Raw genomic sequence first — 25,418 nt, forward strand, 5'->3', positions numbered from 1 at the left:
TGTCCTCCAGCATCACACTCAAGGTGGAACTATGGGGCACTGGACTTCAGACTTCAGACTAAAGTCCAAGGACAGAGCTCTTAGCCAGAATAACTTTTTGGTGAAGGGTCTTCTGCCTCCTCCATGTCTTCATGTATGTGTTTTTTGGACTAGAATGTTCCACAGTATGGTATTAAAATCATCTACCTCCATGGAGACAAGCATGTTATAGAGCCATGCTTTTGCAATAAAAACAAGTTTAAAAAACTCAAAATAAGTTTAATGCCAAACTGTGCACATTTCAGGCAATGCAATAACATCTTCATGGAGACAAGGAGGTGCTGGACTCTCCATCTGAAATGTTACGAAGTGCATCTTTAAAAGGAAAGGTAATAGCTGTAACCTGATTTTTTAAATTGCAATAAAAAAAAAAAACGCCATGACATTAGCTGCCATACTGAGGACTCACCATATCGTAGAGAGCCCTTTTTGGTTTATTCATAACTGGTTTCAGACATAGGTTACAATCTGGCAACCCAAAGTGTGGAGGGCATTCTGCTTTCTGATCATCTTGAGAGGCTAAAACTAAGATGTAAACAAGAGGAAATTTCCAATTATGTTAAATGTTTTTGTGAGTGAATCAACATTTGAATTGTTGCCAGAACAAAACAATCAGAATTAGAGTTAAACATGTTTACATCTAATGGGTAATGTTTGTGAACTCCTACAAAAACAGGCTACTACTACTACTACTACTACTACTACTACACACAATTCCAAATCACTATTGTGTAGCTTTTTACAACAGTCACAAAAAATAAACCTCTTGTATGTAGTTGAACTTTCTTTCTATGCTCCTTGTGCCTTATCTATAATCCAGGGATGATACTGGTTTATCCACAGTCCGTTTCAAAGCTGACCTTCACCACGTTTGAGGAGCCACTCTCCCTCCTCTCTCCCCCTCTCTCCCTTTGCCTGAGAGCCCTTTGGTCAGCGCTAATTACCCTCATACCTCCAGCTGCCTCCTCATCAGGTCAATGCGCGCATATGCTCCTCCAAGGCCGGGGAGAAGATGGGGGAGAGCCGGGAGGGGCGGGGCCAGGCTGGGCCGGGGTACCTGTGGGACTGTGATTACATAAGCTGCTGCTAATGAGAGAGGGCTTCTTTGGCGAGGAAAAAAAAGAGGAGTTCAAACGCAAGCAACAGTGGCGGCTGACAGATGCAACCCGAGGCGGAGGGGGAGTTGATTAGACACGCACTCACCTATCCACGTAGACACCGGCAGGAGAGGCGCACAGCGGGGGGAGAGGGCAGCTTTGATGAGAGGGGCTGGAGAAGGGTCCGCTGCTTCCTGAATCAGCGCCCGGGTCAGTCGTGAGAGCGTGGCTTTTGTCTGTGTGGAGTTGTTAGTCACATTGTGCGATATTATCAAACTAGTGAGTCACGCATCACCCAAGTCTCAACATGGGCCCTCATATACATGCAGTGCCAAAAAGCAAACACGCAAAAGTGCTCATTGAGTTATCCCGACCCACCATTAAGCAGTGATGGATAGTAATCAGGTAAAAGTAGTTAGTAGTTCAAAATGTACACAGTTGCAAGTAGGAGGCTACAAGTAGGTTTCTGTCAAGTCAATGTACAATGTGTGCATGAAAAATATCTGCTTATTCAAAATACTAGTTACTCTTTTGCATGATTTTAGTGGCATATTAGATCAGCTGTTTAAATTAAACAGTTTAAAGCTGATTTAAGTTGTTTTAAATAGCAATCCACATATTCTCTGAGCTTTGGCCAATCAGAGAAGACGATGCAGTGATGTTATGTGTTTGGTGGCTGTGCACTGGAACTTGTAGTAACTCCTGTGATTTTAAATGTAGCTATTATAATACAGAGTATAATACATATAATTACAATTATATGGCAAAGTACATGTTTAAATTACAATTGTGGCCAAACCTCTCGTCAAAACTTGATTTTGGCTGACCTCAGAAGCTAAGCAGGTTTGGGCCTGGTTAGTGTTGTTGTGTCCTAACACCTACATTGCCCAGTATGGATGTGGTGTGTGTGTATTTGAGTGTTAGTGGAGGTCAGAGGGGCCGATGGCGCAGATTGGCAGCCTCACTTCCGTCAGTATGCCCCAGGACAGCATTGAATAGAGGTAGCTTAACCAATAATAAATGAATAATACACAACAACAAGCATTTCTGAGCGTCTATATGAGTTATCCTTATTACTCAAAAAAGTACAATTACCTCAATAATGTACTTATTTACAGTAACATGAGTATTTATAATTAATTACTTTCCCCCCTGCCATTATGCCAATTCCCTCCTATAAGCATGATTGCATATTATAGCTTGATAATATAATTTTTGCAGATCAGAACAAAGATTAATGTGCAGTGTGCCTTTGGAGCCCTGCTGTCATGTCATCTGTTATTCTGAGAGGAGGCCTTGTGGTAATGTGGTTAGACCTCACAACAATGCTTAATCACAACTAACCGCATTAGGCCTTAGGTAACTGTTTTTGCGTGGTATATGCACTGGCCAATCTGTTCCTCTCACTGCCAATGATGGACGGGAGAGGGGGTTTGCCACTTTGACAGAGGGGGAAGAGGAAGGGAAGGAGGGAGGGGTACCGCCAAAATAGTCTTGTTTACCTCCAATGTCTGGCTCCACCTTATCGAGTTACAAAGCCGCGGCTGCTGCTGGAATCGTCCGATGATCGATGCGCACTGGGATGGCGAGAGGCAGCTTAACTGACAGGCCGACAAAGATCACGGACGGGCGCGGGCTAATGCATGTCCTGTCATTTTCCCGGAGAGACACCTGAGCTCCGGGTTTGACTCAATAACAGTAAACAAGGCGGCCAATCGTATCACTCCGCCATCTACATTATGGTAAATTGGCCATTTCCCTTATCAGCCGGCGTTCCAGAGTGCCCTAAATGTCACATTACAATTCTGAACCAGGAATCTATTTTTGTGAAATGACAGCGCGACTAAACATTTATCAAAATTGTTCTTTTATTATTCTGCTGCAATCGGGCATCTTATAAAGTCATAGAATTTAAATGTTATGAGTATTTTCTATTACAAGCTCTCTTCTCATATACTTTATAAACATGATAATACCACTTTAAGATTTTAAAATAGCTCACTGTACATAAAAACATCTATTCCTTTTCACAAGTCCTTTTTGGTCTGAGTTGATGCAGAGTGGAGCCGTGGCCTGACCCGCTCTGCACTGGACAAAGCGGCAGGTCACATGGGGTAGAACTGTGAGGCTGCCTCCGATGACTGGATCTCTATCTGTGCCATTTTGAACTGCGTGCACTGCAGCCATTTGCGCAGAGCGACAGGGGGGGCACCCGCCACCTGGCCCTGGAGGCACTGATGGTTTACCCGGTTCTGGATGGCCTGGAGTCGCAGACGCAGCCCCGCAGACAGGTGCTATGGACAGAGCAATGTGTTAGGTGGAATACAGTACAGTAGACTACACATTTAACTAAAACAAAGCTAACACTATTATATTTAACATTTTACTAATAATCTTGCCTAGTATTTTCTAGTTTTATATTTTTGGTGATTGATCATTTTACTTCCTGGTTGGACACAGATATGACATACACAAGGTATTCCATAGCTACTTAGCAACAATACTGTAAGTAAGGGCAAAACCTTAATTATCTAAATTACAAGTGATATAATTAGACCAATACAGTAAAAGGCGCCTTTATTTTGATAAATGAAGGTTTAACTGTCAGAATAATGCCTTTCTTCTGCGTAAAATGTCTATAATTTAAATAGTGTTGATGACATAGAGGTATTATGTTTTGGAAGTAACCTCTGCTTCCAGTATTTTTTTACTTTTCTTTTCAACTTTTTGTGAGGCAGAATGAGCATGACATATGTGAGAGCAGATTTTCATTAATCTTTTTTTGTGCTATTTTTGTAAGAGATGCCCTAATATGGCCATGGTATCAAGTATCGCCTCTGATCCAGAAAAAAAACTGTGGGATTGGGTACTGAACAATATACTGTTTGGGCCTATGAATTAATACGATTGGTCTCTGGTCCATAACATCTCATAATGTTTGATCTTTTATTTAGTAGTTACTTTAAGAATAAGTAACAGTTACGTAACACATTTGGACCAGTCATTATTGTAATAAGGAAATCAATGCTATTTTCGGTCTAAGAGTACTTTTTTTTTTTTTAAATGGATTGATGAATCAAATTTTTTTTATTGATTGGGGCAATTACTGTAATACACAAAACTACAAGTAAGGCAAAGATATTCTTAAAAAACTCACCTTAAGGTTGGACTGAATCATTGGCAGCCACATCGGGATGAGCTGTGAACAGATAATGAAATGCAGTGAGTGCTGATTCGTCAAAAACATATCGCTAAGTAAGTTAAAGTATTGCGCAAGTATTGACTAAGCAAGTACAACCAAAAATAGCAAACCTTGACAAAAATAGTTGAGTTGCATTCCTGTAAGGCTTCCATCAAACTAATAACATGAAGACACACCATCTCCACCATCTGAACAGAAACAGAACACATCAGGCTATTGCATCATCTCCCCGGCGTAAATACATCCTCCTCTCCTCAGATTTCACACACAGAATTCCTGCCCTATAATCTTATGTCATGCAGAATGAACATTCCAAAATGGAGGCAAGTGGAGGCAAAATGAAGCAGACATAATACAGCTTCAATAATTAACTGATTAACAGATCTAAATGCTGACGGTCCTAGGACTACTTTGTAACAAAAAATAAAGACACTTCTGCCATGTTTTTGAGAGGACAACATTATAACATGATAACATGATAGAAATTTCAGAAAAGTTGATTTTGCATAATACTTTAAACCAAGCCAAACTCCTTACTAGTAGTAAACGTTTTAGTTTACTACAAGTATTATTATTACTGTTTTTCAGATTTTGTGATATTCTATGGTTACTCTCAGTTTCCCCAATTAAATCACATTCCATTTCACTTTGGCTTCCAGCCACCTTCAGTCTGGAATTTACACATTTTTGCTTATACATTTTTAAAGGGTCTATACGCAGACGAAGAAAAGCTCACCACTTTGTTATGGGCCATGAGCTGCAGGATGCTGGGGGTGACGCGGCTCCAGAACTCCAGGCCGGTCAGGATAGCTGTGGAGGAGAACTCAGTCTGGTTCTGGTTCTGTAGGGAGGGGGCTGCGGCCGCCTGCTCGCAGTAGATGGTCCAGAGCTGAGCGAACATGAAGGCGTGGAAGAGCGAGCACATGTGGAGCACTGAAGTCTATGGACACACAAGGAAAGTGAGTTATAGGAGGGATTTGGGGGTCATAAATTATTTGATATTTTAACACAAAATCCATATCATAAGAAATGCCTAATGTAACAATACCAAAGAGGTTTTTCCAAATGGTGTCTTAAAGGGCCCATGTTAGACTATTTTCAGAACTATGTTACAGTGTTGTTTCCTCATCAAAAACATACATGGAGTTGTGTTTTGTTTCATTCACACATTTTTAACACATAAACCCTGCATATTTAGGCTGAGTTCTTCTCTCAAACTGAAAACACTCTGTTCCACCTTGTGATGCCATGTGGTAATACAGGAAAGGCTCCACTGTGTTTTTAAACTCCATACAATAGAATAATTTGGAAAAATTCAGCCCCATTAACTGCTGCTTTGAAAACTACCACTTCATGACAACATAAGGGGGAACAGAGCATTTTGAGCTTTGGTGATGCAGACAGCTCAATAATGCAGGTTTACTCAAACATGTGTGAATATGTCAATATTCCAAATAGTTTTTGCTGCATATAAAATTTCATTTGGGGTATCCCTCCTTCAGAGCCTCTAAGGGGGGAAGTTGGCAGACCTTGGACTGTTCTGGAAATCCGATGAGGATGACGATTAGATGGTCTGCAATGTGGGAGCCTGCGTCCAGGGGGATGGGCATGCAGGAGGTGGAGCCCTGATGCAGGGCACAGTGGGTCAGAGCGCCCAGAAGCAGCCAGGACAGCTGACGGATGTGGGACACGCACTCGATGAATTCTTTTGGCCTGCACACACAAAACACTTTGGTTATGCACGATAGGTATCTCAAAACCAAACCAGAACCATGTGATTCGACTCGTTAGATTGTGATTCAGTGCTTCTCTGTTTAATTCAACTCAAATTAAGGGACTTGCCTCATTGTCTTCTCCTATTGACCAGTCTTTGTAAGGTTCTTAGTGAGTGACAGGTAAACTTGACCAGTCAGAGAAGTGCACTGACATTAGTTCCGTCTTAAAGGAAATGTTAAGGCAATAAGTGTACATGAATTGTGATAAAATTGAAACTGATTTTCAAAGATCTGAACATAACTGTTAATGGGTCAGCTCAAAGTTAAAGGTCGTATTATGTATTAATCACGCATTTCACACATTTTGAAAAGCACTGTGATACACTACATGCATGGAAAAAGGTTAAATGTAAATGTTCTACTTTCTTATTTTCTCTCTTGCAATGATTCCCAGTATAAGGACTGTCCATCTGCTGGGGAGTGTAGTCATGAAAATTAAGCTAAAAACAGGTTTTCTGTTTCAAATTTGACTTCCACCCAACAAAAAGACTATTTGCACAATGAAGTCATATGAATAAATCTATTGTATGGACTTTAAAGGAGGAGCAGTTTATAAGTTATCAACAAATTTTAGCTCTGAAGGGGGTGGCAGCCATAAAGACGGGGTATTTTACTTCTATGGGGCATTAACTGCTAACACAAAACATATTTAGATCACTGATTTGAAAATGCTATATTCGAGCATTGGTTTATAAGTTTCACTATCATTTTTGATGCTCTGAGTCTCCCCTCCTTTGCTCAGTCACTCCCCCTTCAGAGCGTTGTGTGGAAGCATGGGGGATGTAGGCTAAGCATCAGACAGAAACTTATAGCTAAATGGGTTCAAATCGTGCCCAAGAAAGATTGCTAGATTACTCAAACATGCTAAAACCTCTTCAGGCATGTTTTTGATGAGACATGGCAGAAACCTAAAAAAAAAAAAAGAAAAGCAGAATACCCCCTCTTTAACAAACTGGATTATAAACGTATGAATGAAACAAGGTTAGTTTCCTATCATCTCAAATAAATAGATTAGGTGATCCATGATACAGTATTGCAAAAACGACACATTTTCAAAGTATATAGGCTACCATAACCACATAAACAGTTCAAGTATGCATGCAAGTCTTCTGTATTGATTTTAGACTCATATTTTCCCATTTATCTTGCCAACAAAATCACTTGGAAATATTCTCTTGCTGTTTCTCTGCACACGCAAATCAATAATACACACACTGCATTGTACTAAGCTCGTGCTGTTTTAGATGAATGAATTAGATCTTCTATAATCACTATCAATAGAAACTCTACACCCTGTCCATATCACACACGCCACACCACATTCATTGACATATCATCTCCCAACGTGTTAAATGTGCCCTAATAGTGCTTTATCTGTTCATATGTGTCTCCCCTTTCAGCCACTACATTAAAGGTCTAATATTACACAAAATGGATTCTTCTGCACATTAAGCCATGTTATAATGCTATTACACCTCATCAAAAACATACCTGGAGTTGTGTTTTCATTTATTAACAAGTTTGCGTAATCCTGATTTACTAGTCTGTCTATGTCTCCATCTCTACATCTCCTGTTCCACCTCATGATGTCATATAGTGGTAGTTTTCAAGCTACCTTTTACCTTTAGTTCAATATAGATTGGGAATTTCAGGGCTGGGATCATCCAAATGATTCTAGTGAAGGTGTATGGAGACAACTGCTGTTGTGATTTTGGGCGTTACAAAAATAAATGAATTGAATTGAATTGAATTAAAAACACAGTGGAGCACTTCCTGTATTACCACATGACATCACAAGTTGGAACAGAGTGTTTTCTGTTTGAGAACTTGGCCTAAATATGCAGGATTTGTGTGTTAAAGATGTGTGAATGAAACAAAACACAGAATAAAAAAAATAAAAAATAAAATAAAATAGAGTAATACAGGCCCTTTAAAAGCTAAACAAACTCACCCCTGCTGCATGGTGGAGGGGGGGTGGTAGAGCCAGGGCAGGTAGCGCAGCACAGCCTTGTTGTCGCGGTGATTGCCTTTGCTGATCTCCATGGCAGCCACTTGAGCCAACCCCACCTTCAGGTTTCCCCCAAAGGTGTCCTCGTGTAGGGGCTGACAGCAGGCCTTCATGTGGCTCTGGGTCATGGAAGAGATCATGTAGTAGACAAATATAAATAAACCTTATTACATATTAAGTAACTGTATTTGTTAAAATGATTCAAATGGTACGTTTTTTATTATATTGATTATTGCTTGCGTAGTAGGTCTATAACTACATTTGATTACCTAATAAGCCAATTACATACTTGATGTTATGTGTTTCAATGTTATTCAGATTGGTGTCAGTGGAGGTTGAGAAAATAATCAAATTTGAATTGAGAATAGCATTACCAAAAGAATCAAAAATCAGATATTAATCGATACTAAAACTAGTATCGAAACTAGATACTCATTTGAGCAGGTATCAATACTAAAAAGTCACATTCACAGGACAGAAATAAACCTCTCCAGAAAATAAATGCAGTTTTTTAGTCTTTACACTGGTATCGGCAGATATCGAGTACCGGCAAATACTTAAAGCAATTGAATCGAAATCAATATTGGAACTGAAAAAGCTGGATTGGTGCATTCCTCCTATAAACCATAATGGCTAGTTCAATACTAGATTTTATTTCATAGTTATGTGGCTGATTGCAACAGGATGGGCATCTGGCTTAGAAATCACAATACACTTGGGTACACATGTTCAAAAATTGAGCAGTCAAAAAACAAATGCAGGAAGTACTTTAATTTTAGCAGATTATTTAACTTGAAATATGAATTAAACTGTATTTTTACTCAAGCCAAATACATAAGTCTACAATAGTAAAAAAAAAACCCAAAAAAACAGTACCTTGAGCTTGGTTAGTGTGTGCATATCTGCGATGAAGTCCAGCAGCTCACTGATGTACTGCCTCATACACTCCATGGCTGCGGTGGTGCACTGGAAGAGAGACAGAAACAGTTGCTTTGGCTCACGGGCAGGACACAGGGGGCGGCCATCTTTGTTCTCCTGCTGTTTTATGAGGCGGATGATAATAAGATGTAAACAGTAAAGCCTTACCCCCGGCAGAGTGGAGATCATGTGCTTCTGGATGATGGTGGATTCGGCTAGTCGGGTTCCAATATCTGCACAAACAAACTGACGACAGCCACGAGCAGAGGGTAAGTGAGGTAACTGTGTCTGAGCAGCAAGAAGCAGCTGGATTTATCAGATACAAGAGCAATGAAGTAAGGCTTATATAATGTGGGATACCTGCTTACTGTGCTTAGTCAAAACAGACTAGGGACAAAATGATGCCAGAAAGAGTTTCACAATGATGAATAATTGCTAAAGTAATTAAAACTGATTATTTTAAATGGCCAAAAATGGAAAACAAAGGACTTTAACCCTTCCTAGCCTTACAAATATCCATGGGTTTCAAAGTGCTTGTCCCAAGCCTGGTCAAATGTTCGGGACCCTATCTCTTAATCTCTTGAAATGTATTGAGCAAATTACAATGTGCAACAAAAAGGAACAGCCTTCTACTCAACGTGATACAAACCGAACAGTTTTTCTGAAATAATATAAATTATGATTTAAAATGTTTAACTGAAACGCAGAGACTGTCATCGCTTTGAGATATGATTATGTAATAAATGTAACCCCCATTCACCTTATTCATGAAGTAGCCATGACTACTGACATTGTCTGTTATGTCTGTTACATTGATCAAAAGAGTCACCATCTATAAATATCTTTATAATCTAAATTATTGTTTTATTATAGAAACAAATCCTATATCCCTTTGGATTACAGAAAAGAAATAGTGCAAGCTACCTTTCTGTACTATATTATGTAGATATAATATAAATGCAGACTTCAGCCTCTACTTTAAAACCTTCAGACTCTTTCACTCAGCCCTTAGTTTCATAACAGGTGAATTTAAAACCCATCACTATAAACTGAAAAAGTAGGTTGGCCATCACTGTCTGTCAGAAGAGAACAAAACTGTATAAAATGTATTTATAAGGGACTTTTTGATAGACTGCCTGAATATCTCACTTGTTTGTTGAACTTTGATAGGGGAACTTTTAATACAAGACTTAATGATTTTCTATGTCTAAAAACTGGCTGAACTAGAACTGAAATGGGAAAAAAGATTTTGGTTATTTTGCCTCCCAAAAATGGAATATATTTCAAGACCATGCAAAACTGGATACATTGATGCCACAAATGCACTTTAATAATCTGGTGATAAACATTTATAATCACAGCTGCTCCTGTTTTTAATGTTTTAAATTGACCTATGTAGTTAATTGTATTGTTTGTATTGTTCTGTATTTTAACAGCTCATAGAGTCTGGTTCTCTCATTAGGCTCTCCTTGTATAAATAGAGATAAATGAAATATTAAAATGTAGGCCTTTTTCAGGTTGTGTTGTTTTGCACAGGACTCATGGTAAGTTATTAATAGATGACAAAGATATTTTTAAATACATTTTATCAGCGAGATCCACTGAAATAAATGGAAGTAAATGTAAATGCCAAAACAGCAGAAGAGCGGGTTAGTATCAGTCAGAAGTAAAACTGGGCGGGACTGAATTATCTGAATCGTTGCCATGCAAAACTAGTGGGCCAATCAAATGGATCTACATCACACGGATTGTTCCATGACAATTAAGGAATGCTGATCACCAGGTAGGAAAAAAAACAATAACTTAAAAAACAACAACTTACAAATAATATAAAAAATATATGAAAACAATCAAACATTTATGAATGAAATAATATATATGTATCTTTTCTATAATGTAAAAAAAATAATAATTTTAACACAACTAATTTACATAATGTGTGTGGATGAGCAGACAGTTACCTGGACCAGCAGCAGCAGGTTAGTATCGGGCAGGGGGGACTTGAACTTGAGAGCCTGCAGGAGCTCCAGCACTACGATGCGGGACATGTAGAACTTATCTCTCTCCTGAACGGGACGAGACAGAGACAAAGTTACTGATATTGCTTCTCCATTTCTACTCTCCCCCTCTCATACCATGTTCAAAGTCAGTCGTCTGAACAGAGGGGGGAGATAGAGGGGGGAGCAGCGGCAGAGAGGAAGACGAACCAGGCGGACAGACAAGTAGATTTAGGCCAGTCCGCATCTCAGCTTCCAGAGTCCCAGGCGAGTCCCGGGCTGTCAGACTGCCTCCTCCCTCCCTCCTCCCTCCCCCCTTCCTCCCTCTCTCCCCTGGGACACACTGCACTCTTTGCTCATGCCATCCACATAAAAGCGAGCTGCCTGTTTACAGCACTGTCATCTTCCAGGACAATGTGATGTGCTTAAGATATTTTTAGATCTACAAATAGATAATACATTTGGTGAATAGTGGCATGTACTACAACAACAACTGTCACATTCAAAATATCCACTTAGGGGCACTATGTAACTTTTCTGGTGTGCGGTCTCTATAGAGATGTTATTGCTTTGCCTGGAATGTTCCACAGTATGGCATTAAACTTATATTATTATATTTACATGTGTTTTTGTTGCTTAAATATCGTGTAAATCATGTATTACTGTGAGCAAAGTCATCTCTCTGCAGATCTGTACGAACGCACGCTTTATAAATGAGACCCTTGACCCTACCTTGGTAATGCCATCTGCTTATCTCCATGAAAAAAAAGGATACATTTAATGCTGCACTGTGAAACATTTCAGACAAAGCATTAACATCACCATGTAGTAATGTAGGTGGTGACCCTTCACCAGAAAAGTTCTATAAGTCACCTTTAAATCCAATTAACACCGGAGAATGCATCATTAACTCATGCTTATGTTTTATCGCGATATCTAAGAATGACATGAGAAATGTGAAATATTTTAAAATGTTAAAAATGGCGCAACAATATTTAGACTATTAAAATTAAATACATTTTCTTCATTGGCTTAACTTTTTGTGATTAGGGGCAGCAAAAAAACCCCACAAAAACACATTGCTCTCATGTTCTTACTTTGTATCATCCACTTGAGTAATCCTGCATAATTAGTCTCTCCTCTTGATTGCTCAAAACGCTCCTCTGTGTTTTTAAAGCCCCACAACCTTCATTATAATCACTACTAACTAACCAACTTCACTGATTTTGCAGGATTTTGTCCACTTCATTCCTCAATGCAGTAGCAGCTGGAGTCCTTGCGCCCACTGCTGACATTTTACATAAAAATACAAGACTTTTCCAATTCCATTCTATTGTTTATAATTACGTTTCATTATTCTAGCAAAACTATATTGTGCTTCTATTAGGTTTAGGGTACCAGTGCCAAAGACTGCAGATCACACTGACATTTCTGGCTATGCGGTTGTATACCTGTGCAAGCCGCTTTATAATTAAAACTTAATGGAGCATGGCGCGTGAGTAAATAGAAAATCATAACCTATTCTTAAGATGCAGGACCCTAGCGCCGTTGGCTAGTGGTTAACTTCTGTGATAAATGGTCTAGTAAAAAAATAAATTAAAAAAAACTTTCCAGATGGCTTTTCAGTAGAGCAATCACACGTCACCAAGCCAAGTCATGAGTCAGCTCTGTGGAGAGGCAAGCCCACTCACAGAAAGAATGAATATAGTTCAAAGATTTTAGAGCAATTAAAAAAAAACAAATGTATAGGACAAATTAAATCTTTTTATATTTGGATAAAAGTTGTGCAATAGGGCTTTATTAGATTGAATAATGGCACTACTTTTTGAAGAATACGCAAAATTCACTCTTTAATCCTAAATCAAAAACATACCTGCTGTTGTGTTTTGTTTCATTCACACATGTTTGAGTAATCCTGCATTATTGGGCTGTCTACCTCTCCAAAGCTCAAAATGCTCTGTTCCACCTTGTGATGTCATGACACGGTAGGTTTGAAGTTAACAATGAAGTTGGCAATTCCAAGGCTGCTGAAGAAGATTACTATTACTTTACTTTAAAAATGCACCGATTGTTTAAAAACACAATGGAGCACTTCCTGTATTACCACATGACATCACAAGGTGCAACAGATTGTCTTCTGTTTGAGAGAAGAACTAACCTAAAGAACCTAAATATGCAGGATTTGTGTGTTAAACATGTGTGAATGAAACAAAATACAACTCCGGGTATGTTTTTGATGAGGAAACAACATTATAACATAGATCAGAAAATAACATAATATGGGCCCTTTAACTATAAACAGTATAGAAATAGAATGAATATTGTGATGCCACGTGAACTCAGCCTTCTCTACATAAAACACAGCGAACAAGCCTCTAACCAAACACAATTGCTCATAGTGGTGTAGGCTCAGAAAAGCAGATATTAAACTGCACGAAATTAAGTGCAGAAGATCAATAGTGCAGGAGACATAAAGCACGGTGTGTTGACAGTGCTAGAGGACCCTGTATCCATCTGGCCCAGCGGAACAGACAGTCCCGGCTCCATCTCTGTCCCAGAATGCACCATACATCTTGCACCTGAGCTCACCAACTAGTCATGTTAATCAATAGGCCCTGATTGCCTCCTGAATCATGGGCCACATATCTGGGAAGGATGAGAGCTGTGGCACCAGTTAGACACTAAAAGAGCGATGACATAACGGCGGGCAAGAGGGACCTCAGCATTTTAACCTCTCTATATCACTTTCAATGGTGCAGTAATGACGCTATTAAGATGTTTAAAGTGCATCGTTAAGGGGTTATAAACTTCTTTTGGACACCTTAGCTTTGGTGTTTTAAGATTTTTAAATTTTTTCCCCCGTTTTTTTTAAACGGCCCATATTACGGTATTTTCTGATCTAGGTTATACCATTGTTTCCTCATCATAATGCACCCGGAGTTGTGTTTTGTTTCATTCGCACATGTTTAACACACAAACCCTGCATATTTAGGCTGAGTTTTTGTTCTCAAACTGAAAACACTCCACCTTCCACCTTATGATGTCATGTGGTAATACAGGAAGGGCTCCACTATGTCTTTAAACTTCCTACACCGTGTGAACAAGGTGAACAGCCCTGGATTTGGCAATCTCTACTGAACTAAAGATAAAAAGGTAGTTGTAGATAGACTAATAATAAAAGGTTACTCAAACGTGTGAATGAAACAAAACACAACTCCGGGTATGTTTTTGAGTCATTATAACATGGCTTGAAGCTCACAAGAGTCAGTTTTACATAATATAGGATCTTTAATGATAAACTATCACTATAACTATTATTTTACATTTTGTTCATTGTAAACTGCTATATTGAGCTAAAAAAAAACAAAAAATGGGTCCATGACATTCTTGTTCAAAACTGCAGAAATTACTCTTTGCTGTTGGCTGTGTCTGAACTTTATCAAAGAATCGCTAATTGGGTAAAAGACTGTGGGCGGGTATAGGGGTATGTGAAAACAGACATAATCTGAGCACTCAAGCCTCAAATGCAGGATAATATAGCTCAAACATGCATGAACAAATCAAAATACAACTGAGTGAGCTTAGGATGAGGAAACAGTATGGACAATAAATACAAAGAATTCAGCCATGATTTCTATGCATTCAAAAACACCGTGAGAAAAGACAAGGCCTGTCCCTGTGCTGGAACATTGGGGACTGATGTAGCTGAGTGATAAGGCTAAAACAACAGCTGCAAGCTTCAAACTGGGATTTAACATTGTACTGAATGTAATTTGAGCATTGTAACCAGATGTGTGAATGAACAATAAGACAGGTATGTTTTTGGTGAGGAAAGAATTTAAACTAAAAAGTCAGTTTATAGGTTCTTTAAATAATATACATTTATCGTGCAAATAAATACACTGAAAATCAGATACAAATCAATACTAAACTCAATATCGAAAATCAATCAATTTAACAATTATCGATACTGAAAAATCCCATAAACATGACAAAAGGAGACCTATCTAGAACAGTTTTAGCGTAATCTCGAACGTTATCAACACTTGTATAGAACCACATGGTAACTTAAAGAAAGTGCTATTATTTTGTGCAAATTACAATCTATGGTCTAAGCGTTTTTTTCATCATTGTGGTATCAAAATGTGAATCAAAGTGTCACATCTTTCCTTTAGTATCGAAATCGAGTTTGAAATGTGAGTATCATGGCAACACTGTGTGACTTTCATACCTTATTGAAAGCTTTGTAGCACAGGCCGCACAGCTCCACCAGGTAGGAGAGGCTGAAAGTGCCATATTGGATCACAAAGCTCAGCAGCTTGGAGAAGGGCTCCAGGAGGCTCTGTGTGTGGACACAAAACAACATTGAGATGCTAGCAGCAGCAGGGAGTTGGATGGATCAATATTTAAAATGAATTCTCCACGTACCCTGGTCGCATTCGTGGTGGGGATTTTCAGAAGACAAATGATAATCCGCAAACTGGAGTCCATGGGGCACTGGGAAAACAGAGAATGCAATGATAAAATATGATTGTGCATGGGATAACCATTTGAGTGCAGTGAATGTGCTGTAAACTGATTAGAGCAGTAACATAACCAAGGTCAAAAGTAATAGCTGTTATTTAAAGTTTCATAAAATGTGTATTAGCAGCAATTATATGTGGAAATGTCAAAATGCCACAGTTATTTCTGTGATACATGCTTTATAAAATTGCCCTGTTTTTTCCAATATTGAGGAAAGTATCAGTACATGGAGGGCTGGTTAGCTGGTTTGCAAGATTACCATATTTTCTGGACTATAAGTCACACTTTTCATAGTTTGGCCGGGGGTGCGACTTGTACTCAGATGTGACTTATATGTGAAATTATTCAAATATATAATTTCACATCTTTGTTATTGTCACACTGACAACTGCGCAAGGGCACTCGAGGCTTGTGTACCAGTATGACAGCCAAGTGGAAGCAGAAGAGGCTCTTCATCTACTTCAGGAGTTGATGGAGTTCAGAAGCAACACAGAGGATGAAGAATTCAATGGATTTAGAGATTTGGAGTGAGATCGAGAGTAAAGTTGTTACCTTGTTTTTTATGCTTTAGATATCTGATTAACCTTTAATATCTTTCATTAACATACCAGACACGTATTCAGTTTGCTGCCATGTAGCTGAATACATATAAATGTGTTAAGTTAGTGTGTTATAATGCTATTCAGCCTGTTGTTCTCCATTGTATTGTTATTATTATAACTTGCCTTTAAAGATAAAATTTCTGTTCTTGGTCTCAGATTTTGCTAAATAAATTTCCCCAAAAAATGCGACTTATTGTCTAGTGCGATATATGTGTCTTTTTCTTCATTATTATGCATTTTCCATCCAGAAAATATGGTAATTGCAAACAAATCAAAAACCGCGCGATTAACAAATCACAAAAACTGCAATTTTTGAAGTACCATAATTCTGTCCATAAACAATTAATTCTCTGGTCTTATCCTGTGTAAAATATAAAATGCTAACCCTGTAGTTTAGAGCTGAACAAACATGTTCTGAAATGTGATTAGTAATTAGTTTGTCAGTTCATATTTCAGTCCTGTTCAATTCTTCTGGGAGCATTTAAAATGTGAACTTTGAACAGAATCCTATTGTTAAAACATATATTGCAAATATAACCGCAATGACAATGATTGTTAGAAAAATCTGAAAAAAAAGTGATTTTTCCCAAATTCAGCCCTACACCCAAAATGTGTGTGTGCTGAGGGACAATAGACAAGTGCCTTATCTCAATAAATAGTTGTTGTTAGAGTGATAAGTACTGGACCAATGGCTAATTTTGAAAACATGGAAAGAATGTAACACTTCTAGCTTGAAAATATGAAAAGAGAGGATAATAAAGAGGACTGAATATCTAAGCGTGCAAGTGTCTTTATGTTAATATTTTTATTTTACACCGTGTTTGGTATTAATGTGTTTATCGTGTGCTGTTTTGTTTTAAAATACAAACATTTTAATAAAAAAAACCTGTGAAATCAGTTACAATTTCCAGTCTGCTTTGCATCAGACTCAACGAGGACACTTCTGGACACCATTCCCTGCCGCTCTAACCACTAAAAGCATTTCAGAGCATGACTAAGTGTATGACTCCTTAGTGTGTACCTTAAGAGGAAGCACGGAGGGCAACTTGGTGAGGAACGTCTGGAATTGATTGCAGATGGTGGTCCACAGGTTGCTAGGGGAGTCCATGGGGAGCGCCTCCATGAAAGTAGCGATGTTTTCCAGACAGTGCAGCATAGTGCTCCCTGCTGGTAGACTCTTCTTATTGTTTAAACCCTAGAGGGCACAGAGACGAAGTTATATAAGGCGAATGTATACAAGACTTTTCCATATAACTGATCATTCAAAATGGATCAATCACTTAGCTCATGAGGAGAGCAGTAGCAGTAGAGTCACGGATCAGTGGGCTGGTAACTGTGTCATTGATTTGATTAGCATTAGCAGTAATTTGGCACAGTGGTACAGGGATCGGCAGGTTTTTCTCAGCCTAGTACTGGTTTGTTATGGATACATGGGCAACACTGCAATCTCAGCTTTGACAATAGCTCCACCTACTGGTAATAGACTTGAAAACCCACCTCAAGTAGCATGTTGAGGGCAGCCACGGAACTCAGCTCATTGAAATCGATGAGCGAGGATGCAAGGGTTCTGAGGAAACTCCCATCTACAAAATCAAAACATAAAATATACATTGAAAAAATAATTGACATGTGCGACTGGGAGATGTTTTCTAACCCAACCTTTGATGTTGCTTTGGAAAAGTTGAGGTAAGATTCCATTGGGGGCCAGCTGGTGAAACATGCAGCGTAGAAACTGTTTAGCTACGCCTGCTACATTTCCTGGAATCAACATGCTGAAAGAGAAAAACAGACCACATATTTCATACAGAGAGACAGAAAGACACTCATTGGAATTGCTAGCACTTCATAGTAACACAATTAATAAACAGATTAATAAATAATTGTTATGTTGAAATCAGGCCCATCGACAGAAATTTGGGGGCCTGGGGGAAGAAGCCTCAAATAGCCCCTCTCTAATATAAATTAATAGGAAGAGGGTTCAATTCTGTGCCCCAGACCCCTTTGTCCCCGCGTTGACTCCACTGATTGAAATATAAAAGTTGTTTTTTGCATGTCTAATTACCCCAAAGACCAAATGATGTAAAATTAGATCAATGTCTTGCAATGACAAAAAATATTGGTGGTAAATATTTAAAATGTGATGTTACTCTCATCACATTGGGAGGCAAGATCAATTTTTCTCAATTGGCTAAACAATATGATACATAAATCATACTAATGACTTACAATTACAACAGTACTATTCATAATGACCATGTACCCCCATCTTAACTGAATTTTATAAACCTATAGAATGTTGTGATGCCATTTGAAGCTAGGACTCAGCGATGTGATCAAAAAGAGTAGATTGATCATGAGTTTTGATTTCATTATATATTTAAAAACAAAAAAAACCCAACAAAACTTTCCATACTTAAAAACAATCAGTATGGACTTTTAATCGTTGCCATTCCACACAAAAAGTCTATTCTTTTACTCTACAAATGGATTTATTGGGGGACTGTAGACCTCTCCAAATTGTGCCTCCAAAAATACATACATTTTAGTCAAATAGTATCAAGTTTTCACCACTCACCTCACACTTTTGCATGCTAAAATACTACCCTGCATGCTACTTTCTTTCATACCTTTCCGCTTGTCCTGAAAAATTGGCGCTGGAAGCTAACCTGAAATGAACAACAGCAACGAGTTACATTTGAGCCTGAATAATTCATGAGTCTGAGAGTGAGTTATGAGAGTTCATTCACACTCAAGTACTGTGAAAATGTAGGCTGTTGCGAGCGGAGAGTTAGACTTGTACCTGCCCACGGACTGCATAATGTCCAGGAGCATGGGAGCAGCCAGATCAGGACTTAGATGGATAAACATGGACAAAACTACCACTGCCAAGCCAAGAGTTTCCTCGTCGTACTCCTCAAGGACGGCAGCACAGTCACGGCACCTGTGAGAAAAAGAAAAAATCCCGAAACAATCACAAACATTTTTCTGTGGGGGGCGGTGAGGTCACAGCTGATTGGCTCACTTGTCAGACATGGTGGTGGGCTGTTCGTCGATGAACTCCTCGGGCGCGGGGACAAACATGCTGACGGTGCTGGGGGCGGAGAGCAGGCTGGTTTTGGTAGGGCCTGCAGCCAAATGAAAATGCATGAGATGTAAAGTACGCTCACTGGTATTCAAATGAACTGTACACTGGAAAAATGCCTTTAAACATAATATTTTACTTATTTCTTATTTTAAGCTAGTGTAATATGAAACTAGCACTTGAAATATAAAAAAAATGCACAATATGTAAATTGTCATGTTCTTGTCTCCATGGAGATGTTATAGCTTTGTCTGGAATGTTCACCAGTATGACATTAAATCTATCAGGTGACGCCACATAGCAAAGTTATAAGTCAGATTCTGCGGTTCAAGATATTTTTAGCGATGACAATAATTGTAGTTGAATAAATGCTACAGCAGACAAGTTTAATGCCTTAAAGTGGAACATTCCTGGCAAAGTAATCACACCACACCTCAATGAAGATCTGCACCAGAAATGTTTGATTTATTACTACAATGTTTCTTAGCTGGTGAAAGCAGCATTGACAAAAGGTCAAATGATCAAGATATAAAAAACAAAACTATGGCATAAGGATTAACCTAATATTTTAACTGCACTGTGAATAGTAAATTAAACATAGTAATAAAAACAAAACAAAAAACATAGTAATAAGTAAACACATCTAAACCAGACAATATTCCACCTCCAAGACGAATGTTCTGAACCATGTGGACATTTGTTTCTTGCAGTGCAGTGCCTAGGGCACTATGACGCACCTGTATCCCACGTGCTGATGTTGTGTGGGGCACTGGATTGGTGCTCCAGCTGCCTCTTCATCAGCTGGCTCATGGTCAAAGCTCCCAGAGAGCCCCTCTTCACCGCACGGTACTGAGCTGGAGGTCACACACACAGACACAGACAATACAGCAGTGGCCATGAAAGCAGAGTGTACCAGGAGTGAATGTACAGGCCGTATGGGTGTAGGAAGGACAGTGGAAAACATGTCCTTGTGATGTATACTGTGTGAATAAAGTTATGTAATTTGAATGCATGGGTAATTATACCTTTTATCAATGTCAAGTGGGACTCATTGAACTTTAGAGCAGTGGTTGCTTGTTTTTGTATTGTTTTTAGGTTGTATTTTTAGCATCCTGGTTTAGTCTTCCTTTCGACCTGGTTTAGTCCTAGTTTAGACCTGCTTTAGTTCTAGTTTAGTACTTGTTTGACCTTGTTTGGGATTTGTTTTAGACTTGATTTAGTCCTGGTATAAGCCTGGTTCAGTCGTGGGTTAGTACTAGTTTGAGTCGGGTTTAGTCCAGGTCTAGACCTGGTTCAGTTTTAGCTCAGTCCTGGATTAGTCATAGTTTGCACCTTAGTCCTAGCCCTGATTAAGTCCTACTTTAGAGTTGGTTTAGTATTAGTTAAGTCCTGGTTTAATCCTGGTCTAGTCTTTGTTAAAAAGTAATTTAGTACTAGTCAAGTTGCAGTTTAGGCCTGGTTTACACCTGGTTTAGTCCTAGGTTAGACCTGGTTTAGTCTTGGTTCAATCTTGATTTACACCTGGTTTAGTCCGAGTTAAGCAATCCAGTTGTCGTTTGACATTGTTTAGTTCTGTTAGGGTCTAGTGCACATGTGATTCAGTCCTGGTTTAGTGCTGGTACTGTCCTGGTTATAGTCTTTCTATAGTTCTGTTTTTATACTGGACTTTTTGGTCCATGTGCTGATTCACTGAAATATGCAAATTTTACTTCACTTTGCCTCATGGGTTTGTTATTGTCATTTCTCTGGACTACTGATCCTTAACTTCGTATTGATTGCACAATACTTTCCCCCCTGGACAATCTATTACTCTCCACCCACTACAATTTACAGTGGGTATGAAAATCAATGGGATTGCTTTGTATGTTATTCTCACATTAATCATAGTCATTGAACTTTGCTGTATCAGAGCAAAACTGAAATTGAATAAGAATTATCCTCTATGCATTGGTAAATGTACACATAATTGATACTTGCAGTGACATCATGCTGGGGATGTTCTGCATGTATGTCTATAGCGGAATGTTGATCAGTTACCATGGTGACACAACGCACACTTGAAATATAAAAAAAGAAAACAAAGCCAAAAAGTTATAAGATAGTTTGAAAAATCACACAAAATGTATTTAAACACCATATTTTCAGCATATTTACTAGAGTTTATGGTTCTGTTTAGGTATTTTCAACAAAAAGGTGACTGACTAACTGAAAAACTGTTGGCTAGCTAGCTACTGCTACCTCAGTTATTTGTGGTCAGACTTAAAATAAAGCCTAAATTAAAGTCTAACTAGAGCCTCAGATAGAGCAGTGCCTACAGTTAGCATCACACCCCCAGGGAATGTTGATGACATCAGCTGCAATGTATCAATGGTGATAGTGATCGTAAATGTATCTGTCCCCTACTTGATACTGAAGAGCGATGACTTGTTTCAGGTAATGCAGCTTCCAGGGTTGGTGCTGACGCTGATTCTCTGGGTTTTTCCAATGTAGACAGAACTTTGTGATCTAAAAGCCAATCAAATTTAAAAATTCAGTTACATTTTTTTTATTGCATTATTTTTTTTATAATTTACAAGCTCAACATAACTTACCGGCTTCAACTATAGTCTCCGTACCCAGTTTGTCAAATGTGTTGAAAGAAATATCCAAGTACTCTCTTTGAATGGCGCTAACTGCGATCTTTCGCTGTTTACGTTGCCTGGGGACAATTTGGATTTTAAACTCCGACTCCTCCGACTCTTCTGTGTTTTCAGGTTTGGGATCACTATCTACTTCATCCCCCATATCTTCATCCTCCTCATCATCTCCATCCTCTTCCTCATCGTTGCTGTTACTTTTGCTCTTTTCTGGGGAGGAGGGAGATTCTGTTTTATCTTCTGGAATATCCAAGAAAACTGTCCTACCTGACGTTCCGGATCCTTCATACGCATCATCTAAGGAATTGTCTGGAACGTGTGGTGTTTTTTTAAGCAGATCTCGCTTTTGCTTTAGCGTCAACTGGCTTTCATGGGAGACATTTTCAGGCTTTTCGGATAAGTCTATGGAAGTGCTTGGTGTCATTTGGTCTGGTTTCTTTTCAACATCCTTTTTCTCCGTTTGCTCTTCTACGTTTTTATCAAAGGAGCCATCTTCGAAGCTCACTTGCACCACGGGAGAAAGCCTTAATGTGTTGCTACTTGCAGGTGAGGTAGATATTTTGGGGCTACCTATCAGTTTGGATGCTATAATGGTATTGAGATCGAATTCCTCATCGCTTTCTACAATCCTCAAAGGGGGCAGTGGTTCAAACACCAAGGAATCCGTGTCGGACATGGAGAGCAGCGAGTGCTTTTCTGGGATAGAAGTGCAATCTGAAGAGAGATCGATTAGGTCTTGGTCCTCTTTCTCTTGTGCAGAATCAGCTGGGGAATCCTGATCCTGCTTGTCCTCAAATGTCTCCATGCAACTGAGGCGCACCTCTGGAATCACCGGTTTAGAAATATCAGAATGGCCTCCCCGAGACCCCCTTCTGTCCACCAAATCAATCGCTCGCACAGAGGAGCCATCCGAAGATCCCTTGCCATGATGTCTGCCCTGTGAGGAAGAGGAGGAGGGAGGGAGGAGAGCAGGGGGTGCCTGGAGGTCGCAGCGGTCTATGCAGGATTTGCGGCGGTGCTCGTCCAGGTTGAAGAGGAGGGAGTCGGTGTTGGAGATGTCCAGGGACTTCTGCTTATGCATGGCTTGGAGGCGCTTCTTGCGGACGCTCTCCTCGCGGACGCAGTGCAGGATGCTGTCCTGGAGAGCGCTGGTCTCACGGTACTCGGACAACTCGATGTCACCTGAAAGGAAAACAACAAGGTCTCATGAGCAAAACATTCTGGCTTGAGAAATTTTCACTGTGCTATAATGTTGCAAGTGTTGGCCTTGCCTTTTTTGTTATTTTCAGAACCATAGCAACCACAGCAAAAATACTTTGCATACATTATTTTATAATTCCAACTTGCAATACTAAGAATTAGGGTTGTCATGAAGTATAAATCAGACACTAATTAATACTAAAACTAGTATTGAAACTAGATACTCAATTGAGCAGGTATCAATAATAAAAATGTCACTTTCACAGGACAAAATTACCATATAAACTAGTATACGCCCATGGACCACTACGGAACCTACCTGACTGAGGGATTACACAGATATAAGACTATAGGGTAAAAGAAGTACTATTATTTAATGTTGAAAATCATGTTCTATTGTCTAAAGAAATTGTGTTTTTAAATATGACTGTGGTATTGTAATTGGTATTGAATATCGAATCTATTCCTTAGTATCAAAATCAAGTTTGACCACTAGTAGGTGAAAACAAAAAGCGTAGGGGAATGAAAGCTTCAAACTTGTACACACATTTTAGACAAAATAAAAACAAAGTATTTTTATAACAGTTTAAAGGTGTACTATGTAAAATCTCTGGTGTAGGGTCCATCAACTGCTTGAATCATGTCAATGTTATTACTTTGCCTGAAAAGTTCCACCATATGGTATAAACTACTTTAAATAAATACTTTGTTTGGTGGAGTCACTTGGTGGAGTCACTTGCTTGACTCCATGGAGATTGCTAAGTTATTTGCCATTTTGAACAAACTCTCCCTGGAGAATCAAAAGTTTTGGATCCTCCACCTAATAACACGTAATTATATTCATTGCCATTTGTAAGTCAAAATTTTCAAAAGTTGTGCATTTGTTATTTTATAGGCTTATGGTGTAAAGGCTGGGTGATACATTGATTTCAGTATTTTCAGGGAATGCACACTTAGAATGTCAAGTAGATTGTAAATGATGGAAGCAGACAAAGAACAGAAACAGTCTAAATGTAAGAGCAGAGAGCACTTAACAGTCCATTAGCTTTCTGTTTGATCCTTGAATCTCAATCAAGATTTTTACATGCTTGGAATGCATAAGGTCAGTGAGGGATAACTTTGGACCACTGCAAATCATTTAAACTGAACTTGTGTCTGATTTTTACTGACTTAAAAATGTGAAAAACATCACCTGTGTAATATGCTTTACCACGACATAAAGCATATTACACTTACTTCTATGCTAACTGCTAAACACATAACATATTTAGTTCACAATGTTACCCTTTATTGTTTTGAAAATGTTATATTTGCAGAGAACAACAAATTAACATGTTTTATAAGTTTCACTTTCATTTTTGACCCTCTGAATTTCCCCTCCCTTTGCATTAAGTGACTCCCCCTTCAGAGCACAATCAGAACAGTCAGCATGCATTCCGCTAATGAAACTACTGCACATAGCATCAGGTTTGTGAAGTTGTTGTATACAGTGTTGTATCATGCTTTTGTATATTTATAGATAATTGTCATATGGGAGCATGGGTGACATAGGCTTGTGGACTGAGCACAGCTAACCATAAGGAGGGTTCGAATAGGACCTGGGAGAGACTGCTTAATTACTCAAACATGCATGTATGACATCTAAAACCTCTTCAGGAATGTTTTTGATTATAGAAATCTAAAAAAAAATATATATATATATATTACATAATAACCCCTCTTTAATGACAAGCCCCTCAGTGTCAGGACCATAGCTAACCCTTACAAACACCCAAAGTTGGCAGTCTGTTCCTTACTTCTCTTGGCATTGAGCTCCACTGGCTGGTACTTGACAGACTTGCTGCCTCCGATCCTCTTGAGGCGAGCAAAGAAGGTCTGTGACTCCTTGTTAGCGGCACCAGTCGGCGTGTCGTGGACATCTGACTCATCGAAAACACTGTCCTCCTCTGAGAAGAAAAAATGTCATCAGTGTGTGTAGTACTGAGCTCACATGAAGCTGCAGTTTTACCCTTCTCCTTCTCGCTGTAGCGGCTCATATTGGAGTTGTCGCTGTACAGGGGCCCGGCGGTGGCATGGGGCCGGCAGCTGTGGTACTGAGCATTCAGGGTGTTGATGGTGATGTGAATGAGATGGAGCACCACTTTACTCCCATCCATGTCTCGGTAAGGATACTGGAGAAAAACATATGCACATTAAAAAGTGGTACATATTTGTCATTAAAATTATGTAAACTGTAATTATCTTGTTTTAAGTTAATGTTATATTCTCACTGACAATGTATGTAACATCAGGATGGAGTTTTGAGGTTATCTGGGGCCAAGTTATTTAAAAATGAAAT

The 25,418-nt window shown here is 39.0% G+C and overlaps 1 protein-coding gene across 1 annotated transcript in view; it reads right to left on the reverse strand.

Annotated features, from left to right (window-relative positions):
• Nucleotides 1-3,016: 3,016 nt before the first annotated feature.
• LOC117390458 (protein unc-79 homolog) overlaps nucleotides 3,017-25,418 on the reverse strand; it is a 59,150-nt gene continuing 36,748 nt past the window's right edge. The window contains exons 30-51 of the mRNA XM_033988200.2: nucleotides 25,089-25,251; nucleotides 24,877-25,026; nucleotides 21,836-23,062; nucleotides 21,648-21,749; nucleotides 19,982-20,098; nucleotides 19,185-19,287; nucleotides 18,963-19,103; nucleotides 18,790-18,828; nucleotides 17,822-17,934; nucleotides 17,660-17,745; nucleotides 17,184-17,357; nucleotides 15,465-15,533; nucleotides 15,268-15,378; nucleotides 11,001-11,105; nucleotides 9,208-9,285; nucleotides 8,998-9,087; nucleotides 8,065-8,240; nucleotides 5,868-6,051; nucleotides 5,075-5,278; nucleotides 4,449-4,526; nucleotides 4,294-4,335; nucleotides 3,017-3,430 (exon numbers count right to left, since the gene is read on the reverse strand). Coding sequence (XP_033844091.1) covers nucleotides 3,242-3,430; nucleotides 4,294-4,335; nucleotides 4,449-4,526; nucleotides 5,075-5,278; nucleotides 5,868-6,051; nucleotides 8,065-8,240; nucleotides 8,998-9,087; nucleotides 9,208-9,285; nucleotides 11,001-11,105; nucleotides 15,268-15,378; nucleotides 15,465-15,533; nucleotides 17,184-17,357; nucleotides 17,660-17,745; nucleotides 17,822-17,934; nucleotides 18,790-18,828; nucleotides 18,963-19,103; nucleotides 19,185-19,287; nucleotides 19,982-20,098; nucleotides 21,648-21,749; nucleotides 21,836-23,062; nucleotides 24,877-25,026; nucleotides 25,089-25,251 — 3,741 coding nt within the window. The 3' untranslated portion in view covers nucleotides 3,017-3,241. The remainder of the gene's footprint in view (nucleotides 3,431-4,293; nucleotides 4,336-4,448; nucleotides 4,527-5,074; nucleotides 5,279-5,867; nucleotides 6,052-8,064; nucleotides 8,241-8,997; nucleotides 9,088-9,207; nucleotides 9,286-11,000; nucleotides 11,106-15,267; nucleotides 15,379-15,464; nucleotides 15,534-17,183; nucleotides 17,358-17,659; nucleotides 17,746-17,821; nucleotides 17,935-18,789; nucleotides 18,829-18,962; nucleotides 19,104-19,184; nucleotides 19,288-19,981; nucleotides 20,099-21,647; nucleotides 21,750-21,835; nucleotides 23,063-24,876; nucleotides 25,027-25,088; nucleotides 25,252-25,418) is intronic.

This window comes from Periophthalmus magnuspinnatus, chromosome 22, assembly GCF_009829125.3.
Source record: "Periophthalmus magnuspinnatus isolate fPerMag1 chromosome 22, fPerMag1.2.pri, whole genome shotgun sequence".
Taxonomy (NCBI): domain Eukaryota; kingdom Metazoa; phylum Chordata; class Actinopteri; order Gobiiformes; family Gobiidae; genus Periophthalmus; species Periophthalmus magnuspinnatus.